Source organism: Oratosquilla oratoria, chromosome 19 (assembly GCF_046742065.1).
Source record: "Oratosquilla oratoria isolate Oo_2021 chromosome 19, ASM4674206v1, whole genome shotgun sequence".
NCBI classification, from domain to species: Eukaryota; Metazoa; Arthropoda; class Malacostraca; order Stomatopoda; family Squillidae; genus Oratosquilla; species Oratosquilla oratoria.
Window position 1 is genome coordinate 19,979,156 of NC_134795.1, and position 19,023 is coordinate 19,998,178.

General features: G+C 39.2%; 1 protein-coding gene across 2 annotated transcripts in view; it reads right to left on the minus strand.

Moving 5' to 3' along the window:
- Window positions 1-201: 201 nt before the first annotated feature.
- dachs (unconventional myosin-IXb-like dachs) overlaps window positions 202-19,023 on the minus strand; it is a 195,611-nt gene continuing 176,789 nt past the window's right edge. For both annotated transcript variants that reach the window (XM_076202720.1, XM_076202719.1), the window contains exons 11-19: window positions 18,196-18,364; window positions 16,454-16,627; window positions 16,001-16,190; window positions 15,180-15,351; window positions 14,102-14,282; window positions 10,638-10,873; window positions 9,715-9,973; window positions 8,832-8,931; window positions 202-4,391 (exon numbers count right to left, since the gene is read on the minus strand). In XM_076202720.1, coding sequence (XP_076058835.1) covers window positions 4,222-4,391; window positions 8,832-8,931; window positions 9,715-9,973; window positions 10,638-10,873; window positions 14,102-14,282; window positions 15,180-15,351; window positions 16,001-16,190; window positions 16,454-16,627; window positions 18,196-18,364 — 1,651 coding nt within the window. In that variant the 3' untranslated portion in view covers window positions 202-4,221. The remainder of the gene's footprint in view (window positions 4,392-8,831; window positions 8,932-9,714; window positions 9,974-10,637; window positions 10,874-14,101; window positions 14,283-15,179; window positions 15,352-16,000; window positions 16,191-16,453; window positions 16,628-18,195; window positions 18,365-19,023) is intronic.

Below are 19,023 nucleotides of genomic sequence, written 5' to 3' on the forward strand. Positions count from 1 at the left end.
TCCCTCCTCAACAGACATTCCCCTCTTTCCTAATGCCCCCTTTACCCCATCCATCCATATCATCCTTGGTCGCCCCCTCATGTTCACTCTTTCCACCTCTGCCTTCCACACCTCTTTTGCTAATCTTTCTTTACTCATTCTTTCCATGTGTCCAAATCATCACTATACTCTCATCAACCTATCTCCCAATTCCCTTTCCACCCCTGCTCTCCTAATTATATCCTTGTTTCTCACTCTATCCAGCCTAACCCATACCATACTTCTCAGGCATTTCATCTCAAATACATTCAAACCCTCCTCTCTTATGTTCCATATTTCTGCCCCATACAGTGCTGCTGGCACAGCCTCACTTCAAACAATCTCCTCTTAGCATCCATTCCCATATGCCTATTTCTCATGACACTTTTTAATTGTACAAGGCATTTATTTACTTCTTTCAATCTATATTCTACCTCCACCTCCACTCCTCCCTTTCTTGCCACATTCGCACCCAAATATTTACAGCTATTCACTTCCTCCAGTCTCTCTCCCTTAATGCTCACTTCCAATTTGCTGCTACATTCTCCCCTTGTACATCTCATCCCCTTACCTTCACCCAAATTTATATTCAGCTTCCTTCTTTTGCACACCCTCCCAAACTCTGTCACTAACTTCCTTAATCCCTCCTCTGATCCTGCCGCATGCACAGGGTCATCAGCAAACAACAACTGGCTTATCTCCCATTTTTCTCCATTTTTTTAACCATCTCCAATCTCTGGCCCATTACCCTTGCGTTTCCCTCTTGCACCACCTCCATCCATGTATAAATTGAACAGCCAAGGCAACATAACACATCCCTGGTGAAGTCCCACCTTTACCTTAAACCACTCACTCTCTCCATTTCTAATTCTAACACACACTCTACTACTCTATTAAAAACTCTTGACCGCTTTTAACAGCTTTCCTCATAACCCATATATCTGCAATACCTCCCACAGTGTATTCCTGTCTACCCTGTCATAAGTATTTTCTAAATCCATAAAAAAAAAAATCCTAAAGCTTTCTCACATGTCTGCCTTACCACAAAAATCTGTTCCATGCAACCCCTACCTGTCCTAAACCCCATCTGTTCCTCTCCTAATCCTCTAAATCAAAACCCTCCCATAACAGACTGATCCCTCTCAAACTACTACACTCACACTAGTCCCCTTTTCCCTTGTAAAGTGGAACTATACAGGTACTCCTTCCATCCTCCGGCACTCTACTCCTTTTTAGACAAACATTAAACCTCACCAGCCAGTCCAGAATCACTGTATCTCCCTTTTTTAGACACTTCGCATGACACCCATCCAATCCATGTGCCTTATCTGCTCTCATTTTAATAACTGCTTTCACCTCGTCTTCCCTTATTTCTTCTCCATTTTCCTCATTTATCACTGTCATTTTCTTAGCCCTTCCAACTGCAACTATCTTTCCCTCCCTATTGTCCTTCACATTTAGCAACTCCCTAAAATACCCTGCCCATCTTCCTCTTACTGCTGCCTCTTCCATTATCATCTCTCCATCTGCACCTTTTACCTTTTCTTCTCTACTTGATTCACCTCCTCTTCCTCTTTTAATTTCTTTCCAAAACATCTTTTTATTACTTTAAAATTTTTATGTCATACTCTTATTCCATTTCACATCTGCTCTCCTCTTTGCCTCCTTTATCTTATGCTTTACTTCTCTTCTCTTTTCTTTGTACCTCTCATATGATTCTTTAAACCTATTTTGAAACCAATTTGTGAAAGCTCGCTTCTTCTCTTCTACAACCTTCTTTGATTCATCATTCCACCACCCTTACTTCTATTTCCTCCTGTCTTCCTTGTTCCATGCACCTTGTGACTCCTTTAAATTTAAATAAATTTACAATAAAAAATATCAGTGACATGTACCTGCATGATGGATGTCAGAGAGAATCATCTCCCTGATTGCTTTTCTTTAAAACCTGTGAACACCCTCACCTCTATCTAGAGGTGCAACCCTGAGGGGATGGCACTCAGTCTTTGGACTGGGCCCAAGATATCTCTTCATCAACTTCAACCATACTTCCATCACCACCTTTCCACATAACAAGAACAGACCAGTGACTGTTCCCCCCCCTATTATTACTATATACTAGTGACATAGACACCTTTCAGAGAGACCTATGGAAGGGCCTTAGGACAGCTGATGGTTATTGTCAGGCTGCAGATTTTCAGTCAGTGAAACTCAGCAATACTATGATGTTGAAAAATACGGGTGCATCTTATGTGAAGATGCATCTTATCCACTGGCAAATACAGTATATGGAAAGTAATGAGTGAAAAAGAGAAAACAGGGCTGACACCTATATGAACACTAATAGTAATTCACACTGAAAAGAAGGTACACACACATCTGTGACCAAATAAAAATGCCTGGCAGAAGCTACAATAACAATAAATAATAGAAATTAATATAATAATAATGATAAGAACAATAATAATAATAATAATCCATTTATCTATATATAAAGATCCTTTTCTCCCTTATAAGGAAAGTAGCCACTCTTATCCATCATCCCCTTACCCTTCTCATTTTAGCTCCTCATGGATGATGGGTCATCCCTGTATCCCGTCCACTGCCCTGGGTCAGAACAAATGTAGCAAGGCACAGTACATCCACTACATGGCCACTTCACTTAATCGGTGACACACCCCTCTCTGTCCCCTCATGCAGAACAAGAGAACATGGGGAGCCAGTCTGGAGTATTAGGTGCATGTTATTGTGTAGCATTAACTATGCAGTAGCATGCAATTGATACTTTAGGGACTATATAGGGAGCCCCTACAGACCAGAGCCTCACATCATCTTGTCTATGTTAAAGGAAATCTCTAATCATAGAAAAAGTCTGCTACTTTATTGTAGGGCAGCTATCCCTCCTATATGCTGTTACACCCCCTCTTATTACTGTCCTGTGCCACTTCTTTGAGTATATATTTCCATTTTCACCTTTCCCCTGTGGTAGGGAGAAGAAAGACTACTGCCACTCGGGTCGTAAAGGTGGCTAAAATGGGACGGAGTGTGGGACTAGGCATCTTGTTCTCTGTAGCCCATGTGAGAAGTCAATAATAATAATAACAATAAAAATAAACAATAAAAGTCATAGAATGATGCAAGGGGTTAATTGAGATGAATTTAACCTCAGTCATAGCAAAGAGAGTTTCCCTCAGCTAAATAAAATCACCTGGTGACAGCAGCTAGAAGAAACACTAGTTAATGAAGGGTTGAAGTACCCAGAAGTTATGATATGAGAGAAAATTTTCATGAGAGGACAAAAGATAAGATGATAGCTATCCTGGATCAGAGTAAATACTTATTAACTCACACACACACACACACTCACACACACACAGAAACACATAAATGCACATACATACAAAATACACACTTATTTAAATATAGTGTGAAATAATCTTGCACTTCCTAAAATACATTTACAACAGCTGAAAGAGGAGGACTATAAGTGAGGCAAAAAACAAACAAATCCATTAGTTCGTGCACTTATTTCATGTGCTCTTTCATAACTTTTTTGAATAATTTTTTCCTTTATTTTTTGCTGTTTTTAGAAGGATATTGTCTCAACATTTTCGTTTTTCCAAAAATAACTTATAAATGTCCTTCAATTTCTCACATGTACTGTCTGCCACAATAGAGAAACATGTTCAAGGCATCTTTTGTTCCTTTGTCACCTCAACATTGGACAAAAACACAAGAGAATAGTATCCTTTGTTGCATTGAATATTATAAAAGCACCCTTGAAAGCCGTTCAATTCTTGCTACAGATCATGGCACGACTTCTTTGTCTTTATTGGCCCCAGAACAGGAATTCTTCACACCACTAAAAGTCTCCAAATCCTTCTTAGAATCTTTGTCTCCCCTTCCTGGCTTACGCACCATCACTTTTTCCCACCACTGTAAGGGGATTCATATAAAATGTCACTCATCACTACCTTTTCACCATTCTTCCATTTCACTACACAGGTTCACATAAAAATATCACTAAATACTGCAAGTCATTCCCCACCAACACTACTTTGAGCTTTCTGGTTCCTCTCACTCACTCTGCGTTCAATGAGAAGAAGATCCAAGTAAAGAGATGCTGTCCAAAGCCTGTAACTTGCTGCACTAGCAGGTACTGCACCAAGGCAAGGACAATGCATTTGGTGAAACTAGTCCTACTTAGATGTTAAGGCCTGATTGTGCAGATGGCTTGAGCTCCATGTACTGAAAAGGTACATGGACTGAGTGGCCCTGGTGATCAACAAGTAAGTGACCACGTCTTGGAGAGGCTCCCACCACTACCACCGACTCGCCCTTCATCAGCACGACCTCGCTGCTGCTACTGTCCTCTGCAAAAGACCAAATAATTGTCACCATTTCGCTTCAAGACATGTCATGAAAATTCAGGAACTCAGTTGTGGAACCCATCTTCTTTTGTTTCTGATATGGTGACAATGTCCGTCAGTCAATCAACATAGAATTTTTTCCTAACACTTCCTTTGGCCTCACATTTGAGACATGCATGACTTTCGCTCGTTACACATAAGACCTCATGGTGAGGACAAATAGCAAAGACAAACACGAGAGTGAACATACTAAGAATAACTATAGACTTGGGATTTGGAAAATAGAAACAAACATTTATTACTATACATAAACAACTCATAAGAATCACACTTAATTAGGCTTCCATAGCATGGCATCCAACAATCAAGAAAACAAAGACAACCAACAAGCTATACAAAATAAAGTCTTCGGATCCCCTGCAAGAAAGAACAAGGGCAACAGGTTCACAAATTATTCACTTTCTTTCCTCTTTTCCAATAGTTTCACTTCACACTTAACCCTATCATACAAAAATCTTTGTCACTCAATACTTCCACTTGTTCTATTCACTGACCCTTTCCCTAGTTGTACATTTTCATTTGTTGTATAATTTTTTCAAACACAGCCAGGGATGTTCTGATCTCCTCTCACAGCCTCTTATTCAAATTACCAACAAAATTTACCCTCATTCCTTTCCAACATACACACATAAATACATATACCAAAGGCTTTTTTCCCCCTTATAAGGGAGGTAGCCAAAAAACAAAGGCATGAAACCACTCCCACCCATTCCATCCCCATCACACTCCAATCCCATCCACCCTCTTATCTTGGCACCTCCTGGATGACGGGTCATCACTGCATCTTGTCCACTGCCCTGGGTCAGAAGCAGTGTCACAAGACACAGCACATCCACAGCAAGGCTGCTTCATTAAATTGGCAACCATAACTCTCCATCTCCTCATGCAGAAAAGGAGAAGATGGGGAGAAATCCTTTCAGGTTGTGTCAAATTATTTCTCATGCATACTCCCTCACCCCCCATCCCCCACCCATTCCACCTCATGCATCACATCATCATCCATATACAACCATTCTCCACTCACCCATCTTCTGTCCTCTCCTGTCCTTCCTCAACAGACATTCCCCTCTTCCCCAAAGCCCCTTTTACCCCATCCATCCATCTCATCCTAGGTCGCCCCCTCATGTTCACTCTTTCCACCTCTGCCTTCCACACCTCTTTTACTAGTCTTTCTTCACTCATTCTTTCCATGTGTCCAAACCATCCTAATACTCTTTCATCAACTTTATCTTCCAACTCCCTTTCCACCCCCGTTCTCCTCCTCACCTCCTCATTTCTCACTCTATCCAGCCTAGTAACCCCTATCATACTTCTCAGACACCTCATCTCAAACACGTTCAAACTCCTTCTTTCTTCCTCTCTTATGTTCCATGTTTCTGCCCCATACAGTGCTGTTGGCACAATCACTCCTTCATACAATCTCCTCTTAGCATCAATTCCCAAATGTCTATTTCTCATTACACTGTTTAATCCTACAAGGCATTTACTCGCTTCTCTCAATCTACATTCTATCTCTGCCTCCACTCCTCCCTTTCTTGCCACATTTGCACCCAAGTATCTAAAAATATCCACTTCCTCCAGTCTCTCTCCCTTAATACTCACTTCCAGCATGCTGTCACTTTCTCTCCTTGTACATCTCATCACCTTACTTTTACCCACAATTATCTTCAGCTTCCTTCTTTCACACACCTTCCCAAACTCTGTCACTAACTTCCTCAATCCCTCCTCTGATCCTGCTACAAGTGCAGTGTCATCAGCAAACAACAACTGGCTTATCTCCCACTTTTCTCCATTTTCTTTAACCATCTCCAATCCCTAACCCACTACCCTTGCATTTACCTCTTGCACCACCCCATCCATGTATAAATTGAACAGCCAGGATGACATAACACATCCTTGACATAGTCCTACCTTTACCTCAAACCACTCACTCTCTCCATTTCTAATCCTAACACAGACTCTACTACCCTTGTAAAAAACTCTTGACAGCTCCTAAAAGCTTTCCTCCCATCCCATATATCTGCAGTACCTCCCACAATGCTTTCCTGTCTACCCTGTCATAAGCCTTTTCTAGATCCATAAAAGCCCAAAAAACATCCTTACCCTTTCCTATACCTTTTTCACATATCTGTCTTACCACAAAAATCTGATCTATGCAACCCCTACCTGTCCTAAACCCACGCTGTTCCTCACCAATTACTCCCACTGTTCCTCTCCTAATCCTCTCAATCAAGACCCTCCCATAAGCGTTCCCAACTCACACTTGTCCCCTTTTCCTTTGTAAAGTGGAACTATACAGGCACTCCTCCAGTCCTCCGGCACTCTACCCTCTCTTAAACAAACATTAAATAACCTCACCAGCCAGTCCACCATCACTGTACCTCCGTTTTTCAGACATTCTTCATGACATCCATACAGACCAGGTGCTTTATTTGCTCCCATCATCTTAACAACTGCCTTCACTTCATCTTTCCTTATTTGTCCTCCATTTTCCTCACTCATTATGGTAATTTTCTTAAAGCTTCCCACTGCAACTACCTTTCTGTCCCTATCCTCCTTCACATTTAGCAACTCCCTAAAATACCCTGCCCATCTTCCTCTTTCTGCCTTCCATTATAATCTCTCCATCTGCACCTTTTACCTTTTCTTCTCTACTTGATTTGTCTCCTCTTCCTCTCTTAATTTACATCCAAAACATCTTTTTATTATTTTCAAAATTTTCTGTCATACTCTTACCCATTTCACATCTGCTCTCCTCTTTGCCTCCTTTATCTTATGCTTTACTTCTCTTCTCTTTTGTTTGTACCTCTCATATGATTCCCTCGTCCTATTTTGTAACCAATCTGTGAAAGCTCGTTTCTTCTCTTCTACAGCCTTCTTTGCTTCCTCATTCCACCACTCACTACCCTTCCTTCTATTTCCTCCCATCCCACTTATTCCACACACCATCTTTGCACATCTTTTGACTCCCTCCTTGAACCATCCCCATTCCTCCTCCACTCTTAGTTCTACTCTATCCTTCACTCCCTCCCACTCCTCTCTCAGCTTCTCCTTGTACTCCTCATTTTCTTCCTCATTTAAGCAGTTCACTCTAAGCACCTTCTTACCTTTTGTCCTTTTCCTCTTTCTCCATCTATCCTCCACTCTCAACTTGCCTTCCACCAGATAATGATCTGATATCCACCACTCTCCCCTTAGAACATCCACATCCTTAACTCTTCCTTCTATACTCCTATTTACCACTACATAGTCCATTAATGCTCTATCTACCACCCTTCCATCCACCACCCTCTCCCATGTGTACCTATGTTTGACTTTCTTCCTAAACACTGTATTTACTATCATCAACTCTAGACACATCTCCACCATCAACTCTCCACTATGATTCTTTCCAACATAAAGTTGGGGAAAACTAAAGAAACGCGTCTTCACAGGTGTGGGAAAGCGTGCATGTGTTCTTCATGCATGTGCATGGGCATGTGCATGTACATGTGTGTAACAATAATTCTATTCAAATGTGTGGACATGTAAGTACATTTTCAGACTTTGATTTCCAGACACTTGGCATAGGCCATAAAGGCATGACTTGTGTGTATCATAAATTCATGTGCAATATATATCATAATAATCATTACTGGACACCTCTACAACTAGAAATCAAGCCTGAATCTTGTGTACATGGTCAACTACGTCTACTCTTGCTTCAGAATCGGTGTGAGAAAACTACAGTATCACAGCCATTTCTAAATTCTAAAGAGTGCAGTCCATTTCTCAGGATTTATTTTGTTGTATCTACACTACTTACCAGTACTTTTGTTGCCCCACATCACAGTCAATCAATAAGTGGAGGAAAAATGAAAATTTATATTAAATGGCATGAAAAGAGAATTATGATAATATATCTGGTTGAAAACAAGCCAGTCCTTCTGTATGGAGGTGTTTTTATTACTGAACAACAGCCTTAATTAGTTTAACATTCTTCAACAAAACCAATTTGGAAAGAATAGTGTCCAATGTACAGTACTACCTCTCATTAACAGACGTTAATTAGCTGTGTTTGTGGTGTTTTCGCTGTGTTTTCGGTGGTTTTCGTGCTGTTGTTTAGTGCGTGCAATCACTATGCCATCCAAAAACCACTCCAAATCAATGGATTATTCACATCAACGGACACCGTTAACCCCTTTTAGTCCGTTCATGAGAGGTAGTACTGTATAACTAATGTGACTAAAATTACAAAGGATTCATACACAAATTTATATGGGAGTCATAATGGTATATCTGGTTTAATAGAAGATATATTTTTGGCATAAGAGAGAGAAGTAATTCATGTAATCAAAACTGCAATCATATCCTATGTAAACTGATATCAAATACTTTCATTACCTGGGAAAGTCATTTTCATCAACCGTGTTTGAGGATACCCCATCTTGTGATTCCCAGCAATTGTGTAGGACCGACTCGGTGGCACAGGTGGAGGACGCTCCTGCAAAATATCAAATATGTATTTGGATATAGGGAGGGATAATTAAGATGGCAACGAACTTAGGTGGTATACTGTAAAGACACAGTTGCGCTAGAAGAAATGATATTCCTTGGCATGGGCTCACTGGTAGAAGGGGGTGGCTACAGAGGCAGGAAGAAACCATGGGGTTAGATTGGCCATCAGAAATGAGATACTGACTCAAATCACTTAGCTATCCATCAGACAATGAGTATCCAATGACTACATATCATTGGTACTATGATTATTAGTGCACAAGGACTAATACTAATTAAGGAAAAGTGCAAGGACAGGTTCTCCAACATGATTCACCATGTACCAGTAGCAGATAAGATGATCTACATGGAAGATTTTAATGCTTGAATAGGTGCTGATTTGGAGCCCTGGGCAAACACAAATTAGGAAACATGAACAGTAATGCATATCTTGACTGTAATCTCTCAGAATAGCTCAACAGATTAAGCAGTTTGCCACTGTTGCATTTGAGTAAGTGAATTGTCCTCCAATATGAAACTAAGGATCCAATCAAAGGTTGAAGTTTATCTTGCAATCTGTATTTCAACACACAATCAACATGTCATCCACATGTGGTGGATGGGACATCTGATAACCCAATCCTGCTTGATACCCAAAGTTACTGACTAAGCTGACCAAAATGTACATTGTACACCATCTGTCATACAAACCACAGCCAACCTTGCTCTCTGCCACATCTTTTGTACTTTAAACAAAGAAATAGGAACTCTTGAACATGTGACAACTTACAAGATCTAGGCCAAAGAGTGTACAAGTCTGCTGTATCATTTTCTGATCACACCGATCAAGAACATCAGGTGGTGGAGTACCAGCAATAGGCTGAGGACGAGGCCTCACTGTCCTTGACCTTGCTCTCAGCTCAAGGTTCCTCTTGAGTGTGGGCCATCTCCTCCTGAAGTGCCAACCTCGCCACACTGCTTGAATCAGAGTGGCAGCTCGATGTCGAGTCTCAATCCGGAACATCTCCAACTGCTGTCGTGCACCTTCACTGTAATACAATGAAGGAATACATTAACAGGAGGCCTTCTAATCCAAAACAAGTCCAAGTGAAAAAAAAAATCTAAAATATGATGAATGAATAGACAAAAATATTTTGGAATAAATCATCAGTTGCAGTGATGTCTTTCAATTAATCAAATCTGGCAGTTGTGGAGTCCTCAAGTATAGAGTTCAGTCAAAGAAAAAATAAATAAATAAAAAAATAAAAAATAATAATAATAATAAAAAAAAAATAATAATACTAATAATAATACGTATTACAAATGAAACAAGTGTACTGTTATGAAATCTACTTTTCAATAAGAGCCACATTTACAGACCAAAACTAAGGAGACGAAAAATTACAAATACAAAAAAAGCACATAAAAAGCCTGGGAAAGGAATGAAAACAGATATATGTAGAAAGAGAAAGAATGAAACAGAAAGATACAAGTAGGCAAACAGAGAGAGAGACAAAGGAGTGGAAGGAAGGGAATAAAAATCAAAGAAAAGTGTACAAAGATAAGAGTAATTGAAAGAAAAAAAAGAAAAAAGAAAATAAAATAAAACTGATGAAGAGAATATGCAGGAGAACAACAAAGTGAATAAAAAGCATAAATACTTTTGGAGCCACTGTATGTGTAAGAATGAATACACATGAGTATTTTCCATACCTTAGGAATATATGTCTCTTTCCAAGAGCCCACTGCACTGATACAGTCGGGGACTTGTTTATATCTTCGAAAGATCGAACAAAGTAATCAAGGATCAATTTACAGTCCTCAATTGTTTTATCCTCAATTCTTCTGAGTTTCTTGAATGGTGCAAGAAGTCGGTAGCGCATGTTGAAGGTCTTGAAGCGCATACGGTGTGGGTAGCCTCCTGCCATCAAGTTTACAGTTTCTAAAACCTGCATGATTATGAAAAAAAAATAATAATGATAAATCAATTCAAGGTTATGCTTTTTTTCTCTTCACATAAAATATCCAGCCATCAAGATAACTTTCTAATTTTTGCATTATTAAGAAATAAATTATGGGTTATAAATTATGTATATATGAATCTATTATCGAGGTCAATTCATAATATTTGTGTGATTTTGTAGAGAACAATGGCATTAACCCCTTCCATACGGTGCCGCACACGTAGGCGTCATGGACTTAGATCTCGGTGGCAGCAGCCAATGCCAGCCGTACGACGTGTCGTAATAATACTCGCATCATAAAATATAGTCACCGCTTATATCGATCGTTCTCTCTTCACCCGTGAATTTTGATAACCATAGAAAATGCGATTACAAAAGAATTAGAAAGAATGTCATTATGGAGGGGCGACTACAATAAATATAATCAAGACGCCGATATGGCAGCCTCGCGAATACACTCGCTCCCCATGACGCCTACGTGTGCGGCACCGTATGGAAGGGGTTAAATGGGGTGGGGTCAAGTCAAAGCACACATTCATATCTTACACAAACAAAACCCGCTTAACCCTTCCTTCTATCTCAGCATTGCTTCTAAAAATATTTACTTTTCTTTTCTATCTATTTATTTTTTTACAACTTTTTACCTTGTACTATATGAAGCTCACCCTTTCTTAAACCATAAGAACGTCTGTCAACTGTTAGTTAGTTAGTTAAAGTTTATTCAACAATATAAAATACAATTTAGACATACATATATACAATTTTTTTTTATAAAATTAGTAGTAACTGGATGAGGAAGAGTTTTGCTATATAATGAAGTGGTGAAATAGTAGGGGTAAACCAACTGGCTATCAGGACCTACTGTGGAGGCACTGTGTCATGCTGCATTGCCTTTGCCCTCAGCAATGCAACGGGAGAAAGGGACCCCGGTTCCATGAGGTGTTAAGATGAGAAGAACATTGAGTGGGTTTTGAATAAATGTAGGCTGGGTGTATGGGGTTAACCTCTTTGATATGATAATGCCTACATAGACATCATGAGGCATAAGTGGGTATACAAGGATGCTGACGTCAGTGTCTTGATTATATTTATTTTCTAAATTTAGCTGACTGACCCCCAAATTCTGTGAACTGGTTTGATCACATTTTCTGTGATTATTATCACTCAGAATGAAAGGGAACGAGTGATATAGCAGTGACTTTATATTTTATTATGCAAGTAGTGTGATGCATCGTACATCTGGCATCCGATGCTGCACACAAAAATTTGACCTGTATTGAAGAAGTTAAGTGTATGCATTGATTCAGCCAACCCCCTTACATGAGTGAATAAGCCCTTTGATATGTATGTACATAAGCATGCATGCATGTATGTATGAATAAGTTCTCAAAAAAACACTGTGATTATGGCTATATGTTTTCAAGTAACGAACCTGTCATTAATATTTCAACTTTAACTACTTAGCAGGCAAGGACGAGTAAACTTGTCTTCACCCAATTTTTCTTTTTCAGAGTGCGACGAGTAAACTCATCCAAACATAATGTTTCAAAAATAGGCACAGATGATTGTACTCATTAAATTTGGGCTCTTCTCAGCCATCAATGAATATACTCAGTGAATCGTACATCTGGTAGCTGTGTTTCTTCCACCTCGAGATGCATTTGTTTGTGATAAGGTATCAGTCAAAGGAAGTAGACTTATCACTTTTGAGCACATACACCCACTTATTATTATTTATTTTAATAAATTATACCCAGATGTGAAGCTTAGATGATGAGAATGAATATAAAGATTCAATTAGAAGCTTAGCTACACCAGATGAGAGTGCAAATTCATCTGACGATGGTTATTCTCTCTCAAGTGAGGAGGAAGAGAAGGATGTACGACATTGGTATTGACAAGATGTGTTGGAACAAAACATGCTTCCTCTACAACCATGCTTCCCATTCACTGGAAATCCCAGATTATCAATTCTAAAACAAAATATAAAAAAAGAGTAAAATAAGTGTATAATTTCCTTTTACTTTTGATTTTAAAATTGGGAAAAAGGCAATAAATATAAGGAAAATGAGTTATCTTGTTTTTGCCAGAAATGGTATCTTCAAAATAAAATTTCAAGTAAAATATTGATACATACATAGATATACCAAAGGCTTTTTCCCCCTAACAAGGGAGGTAGCCAAAAAACAAGGCATAATATCCACCCTCACCCATTTCATCCCTAACATATTCCATTCCCATTCATCCCATTCCCTCCCTCTTATCTTGGCACCTCCTGGATGACTGGTCATCCCTGCATCTTGCCCACTGCCCAGGGTCAGAAGCTGTGTCGCAAGTACACTGCACATCCACAGCAAGGCTGCTTCATTAAATCAGTGACACCCTCTCTCCATCCCCTCATACAGAAAAGAAGATGGGAAGAAATCCCTTCAGGCTGCATCAATTTATTTCTCATACATACTTCCTCACCCCCATCCCCCACCCATTCCACCTCATGCATCACAGCATCATCCATACACAACCATTCTCCATTCACCCCTATCTTCTATCTTTCCTCAACAGACATTCCCCTTTTTTCCAATGCCCCTTTTACCCCATCCATCCATCTTATCCTATGTCACCCCTCATGTTCACTCCTTCCACCTCTGCCTTCCACACCTCTTTTACTAGTCTTTCTGCACTCATTCTTTCCATGTGTCCAAACCATCCCAATACTCTTTCATCAATCCTATCTCCCAACTCCTTTCCACCCCTGTTCTCCTCCTCACCTCCTCATTTCTCACTCTATCCACACTAGTAACCCCCCATCATATTTTTAAGTCATCTCATCTCAAACACATTCAAACACCTTCTCTCAACCTCTCTTATGTTCCATGTTTCTACACCGTAGAGTGCTGTCGGCATAATCACTCATTCATACAATCTCCTCTTAGCATCCATAATCAGCATGAAAAATACTATAAAAAAGCAATAAAAAAACCTGTCTTCAAATAAAACATTTCCTCCAAAAAAAAGTTGCCAGTTATGGGGTTAAAACCTGTGATTGTAAAAAGGGCAACATAACCATAGGTTAAATATATTCTTTCAACAACCTGACCATAACAAAGACATAGTATTTTGCCATCAACAATTTACTAGACCTTCTGTCCTTATGAACAATATCACAGTGTGGGAGTGTGATGTTCTTAAACTACAGAAATGTTGATGTCCTACCTGTAGAGCTCTGAGTTGCTTAATGACTGTACTACGATCAAACTGCCCTGGTTTTTCTGTAGAATTGGATCTGATACATCGAATAAAGTGTGGCTTGGCATGAACAAGGGTCCTCAAAAGGTTGTCAAGCCGAGTGTGGAAATCTTGTGTCAGAGTGGAAACGGGCTCATCTCCATTTTGCCTGAAAAGTAAAAATATAAATATATATTTCTTCATTTATTCTCTCCATAAGCTGAAAACACCTCAGCACTTTTTAATTCATCCTATCTGACATCTTTCTCAGCCCAGGCCACACTTTGCTCTATCCACTCTTGCAACTCCTATTATTCTTCAAATACCGTACTTCATCTCGGAAAATTTCAAGCTCTTCCCTTCTTTCACTTTTATATTCCAAGTTTCTGTTCCATTCATTTCAGTAGGTACAATCACTACATCATACAACATTTATTTTGCATTCATCCCCAATACCTGTTTCTCATAATCTTTTCATTCCAGCCAGACATTTATTAGGTTCTTTATTCCACTCTAATGTAATACTTAAAACTCCCCACCCTTTCACCACTCACATTCAGTTTGTGACCCTTGAATAGATCAATTTACTTTAGCTAATATTCACTCACAACCCTTCCAAAACCAGTCACCAACTGCTTCAGTCTCTCCTTAAAACTGGCCATAACCACATGGTCACCTGCAAGTAACTGATTCACCTCCAACATCCCTCCACCCACATCCACCAACTTCAAACCCCTTCCAGGCACTCGTGTAAACATTTATCTTTAAGAAATCACAATTCAGTATCAGAAAAATATATAGTTCCATCCTAAAGCACTGGTTAGTATAGAACATGAAATTAAACACCATATGAGGACAGAGGCTTTACTAGTATGATGTTCTGCTTATTACAACTTATCAAGTGAAACATCTAACTGATAAAGCCTCCATCCTTCCATCGCATTTATTTTGATATGAAATTATTTACAAGACTAGAAAATGCGATCATCTCCAACACATCAAATTAGAGGATAAAATACTTCAAATATAGTTCAGGAAAATATTACAAATGGCTTACAATACTTACAAGTCTGTGTGAGAAGTTGGACTTATTCTGAAGGATACACCCCTAGGAACGGGCTCCTGATTGAAAAGTGCTTTCAGTTCTGAGCCAAAGAGGTGTGTGGCAAATCCAAAATTGCATGACTGTTTATGGAAGACGCACACCAAATCATCACTCACGATGTCCTTGTTTGTGTCTGTGTATTTAAACCATTAAATCTCTTAGTTGTAATCAGTTATGCAACACACAATTGTTAGAAAAATATCTGAATAATATCATGACACTGTAGTACATAAAACATCACACATTTGATTTCAGGAAATAGTGTCAAGGATCCTGCATGCTACAAACTTTGCACTAGCTAGAAACACTGAGCCTTACAATGGCTAACAATGGTCCTTGGACCCTCCTAGACACTGCTCTGGGAAGAAACTTTTAAACTATTGTCTATGTTGTATTGATCTGGAATAGTTGCAATGTCTCTGGCTTAAAATAGCATGAGGGGTACAGTCTTAAACTGTCTGTCTCCTTAAGCAAAAATGTGGAGGAAATACAACTGACATTGATAGAGAGGGCCTTTGACCTGGTCCAGAGTGCCAGCCCCTCAGGACACCTCTAGATGAAGGTAAGAGTATTGACAGGTTTTGAAATTGGAAGGCAGAAAGATGATTCTCTTTGACGGCCATCTTGCAGGACCACCACTATGCGTTATTATTCCCATTATAAACTTCATGGGAACGTATAGAAAATATGAAAATAAACTATGTGGGAAATTGTACAAAGCATAAAGTAAACTATTTGGGAAGGCATACAAGGTACAAAAGTAAACAACAAAGTTCATTTACCAAGGAAGTCGGAGGCATCGTAAACAACTCTGCTTGCAAAGTGTTGAATACCAAAGGACCGAACAAGATTACATTTTGGTTCAAAGAGTCGCAGGTTCCCCTTGTGTTGGATCTTCACCTTCTGGATGTAGCTTTCCGGTGTGCCGCGAACAGAGCATTCCACATCCAACATGCTTAGTAACCCAGTACGCTGGAGTCAGAAAAAAAAAAAAAATTGTGAATCTATTTTCTATAAGAAAAATGACAAATAGAAAAATTAAGAATAATTTACTGAGCATCCCAGTGATACAAATATTAGTCCACAATAAACATATACTCTGTTTCCGGGGTTCTAAGAAAAACAAGACTGTTTTGCAGAACCACTATTTGCAAGTAGCAGTCACTGGGTCCTAATTAATCAATTAAAGTAAATAAATACTCAAATAAATAGATGTAAAACTCAGGGAAACTAACCAATGATGATATGAGATCGATGCAAGGAACATTGTCTACATAATCCACCTCAACCTCACAAGTGATTCCTTCTTCACGACATGACTCAATGGAAGACTTGAAGATATGAGTATTGTAGAAATGTTGCATTGTCTCAGCACACAAGTTGATGCATAGATGCTCCAGGTGTGAGGGCTGAAATGGGAAGAGGAAATGGATTCAGTTACTTTATAAGCGGGATAGCCAAGTCAGAGGACAAACCCAATTCATACACAATTAAAACCCACTTAATGTCCTTCCCATCTCAGTACCTCATGAAGGGTCATCCCTGTACCTTGGTGCACCACCCATGTCAGAGCTGCTTAGACCTATCTATTGGCACTGTAAACAGAATTTCAAACACCTTACTAGCAAGTAAATTAGAAATTGCATAACTATAATTGTAATTTACATTCTAATACAGTTTCCTCCCTCACCTCTTCCATGTAGAACAAGGGATTGTTGGTTATATATTTTGCATATCTAACATAAAATGGATAGAGTAGGAAATTGAGCTACTGGACAGGACCACTGTAAATATGTATTACAAGGATGATGTATCTGTTACTAGCCACATGTTACAGCTCTGCAATTTACTTATATCAGCAAGAGGCTGATCAACAGACAGACTACTTTTGTTTTGGCAGTCATTGTCAATAGTCTTTAATTTTATCTACAATGTAATACTGGTTCTCCCCATCATATCTTTTTCTGCATGAGGGGACAGAGAGTGGGGTTGCCAATTAAATGAAGTGGCCTTGCTGTGGATGTGCTGTGTCTTGCAACACTGCTTCTGACCCAGGGCAGTGGGAGAGATACAGAGATGACCTGTCATCCAGGAGGAGCCAAGATAAGAGGGAGAGAGGGTGGTGAATGGGAGTGGAATATGTGGGGATGGAATGGGTGGGAGTGGATTTTATGCCTTTGATTTTTGGTTACCTCCCTTGTAAGGGGGAAAAAGCCTTTGGTATATGCATGTATTAATGGTTCAGTATTTCTTGTATTAATATTGTTTCAGTATTTCATCCATGAGGAGCTAAGATGAGAGGGAGGAAAGGGTGGTGGATGGAAGCGGAATGGGTGGGAATTAAATGGATGGGAGTAGATACATGCCTTTTGATTTTGGCTACCTCCCTGGTAAGGGGAAAAAGCCTTTGATATATAGATAAATTTCTTTTATATATTATACAGTACAAAGTCAATTATCATGAAAAAAGAAAAATCCAGTAAGCTTAGGAGCAAAATATAAATAATGCAGTTTGTTTTTACAGATTATGAACAGGCAGGCAGTTCATTATAACAAACATAATCTTATCAAATAGAATATCAAACATCCAGAAACTCCCTCTAATATCTGAATTTCAGCACCCATGAGTCTTTCATTCTCTACCTCTTCACAACTTTCAGATTTTCCTTCTACAATTTCATGAATCTCTTTTCACTGATTCTCCTCACATTTCATAACAATCCAATAAGCCTTGCAACCTAATATAGTACAGATACTAATACATACATACATATACCAAGGCTTTTCCCCCTTACAAGGGAGGTAGCCAAAAAGGAAAAGGCATAAAATCATTCCCACCCATTCCATCCCTGAACACACTCCACACCCCTCCAACCTCCCTCTTATCATTAATCCTACATGTCTCTAATACAATTGTCCAACCTAATCCAACAAATCTTTATAATATTTTTTTGACTGCTAATCATACTTTGCTCACCTTAGGGTCTTCAAAGCCAAACATGTCCAGGATGCCAATAAAACCATCTGTGGCATGTTTGACAGCGTTGTTGAGGACACTCATTGACTTAGATGCCTTGGAACCTGATGTTCCCACAGTTGATGCATGTTGTGATGCAACTTCAGCTTGGTGGTGCACACTTTCATTGCTGGAATAAAAAGAAAATGCATTACGGTACAAGTTATATTTTGTAGAGGAATTTAGATTCTTAAGCACAGGTTATTTTGATCTATTCAATTATTGATAACCCTTAATTCATGAGGAGGGAATCAAAGGTGGTGGATAGGGGTAAAATGGATGGGAGTGGGTGCATGCTTTTGACTTATAAGGGCCCTTGGTATACAGATAGATAAATATTTATCTATTCATGATCCATTTTTGTATCAATACTGTGATGCAACCTTTGGTTGATTATGTACACTTTCACTGCTGGAGTACAAGCAAAATGCATTATGGCACAAAATAAAGGTTAAATCTTGGAAAGATTTTGGATTCTTAACCACTTCAGTATGGCTCAAATTCTCATGTGCAGCAGCAATTGCCACATGTAATTTGCATCACACTATTCGCATCATAAAGTATAAAGTCACTGCTGTATTAATCGTTCGCTTTTGTTCTGAGTAATAATAAACACAGGAAACATGATCAAATCAGTTCACAGAATCTGGGGTAACTTGTGTACAACTACAAAAAATATCTATATAATCAGGACGCCGACGCTAGTATCATCATGTACCGTATATACTCGCGTATAGGTCGCATTTTTCTAACAAAATTTTTCGCCAAAATGAGGGGTGCGACCTATCC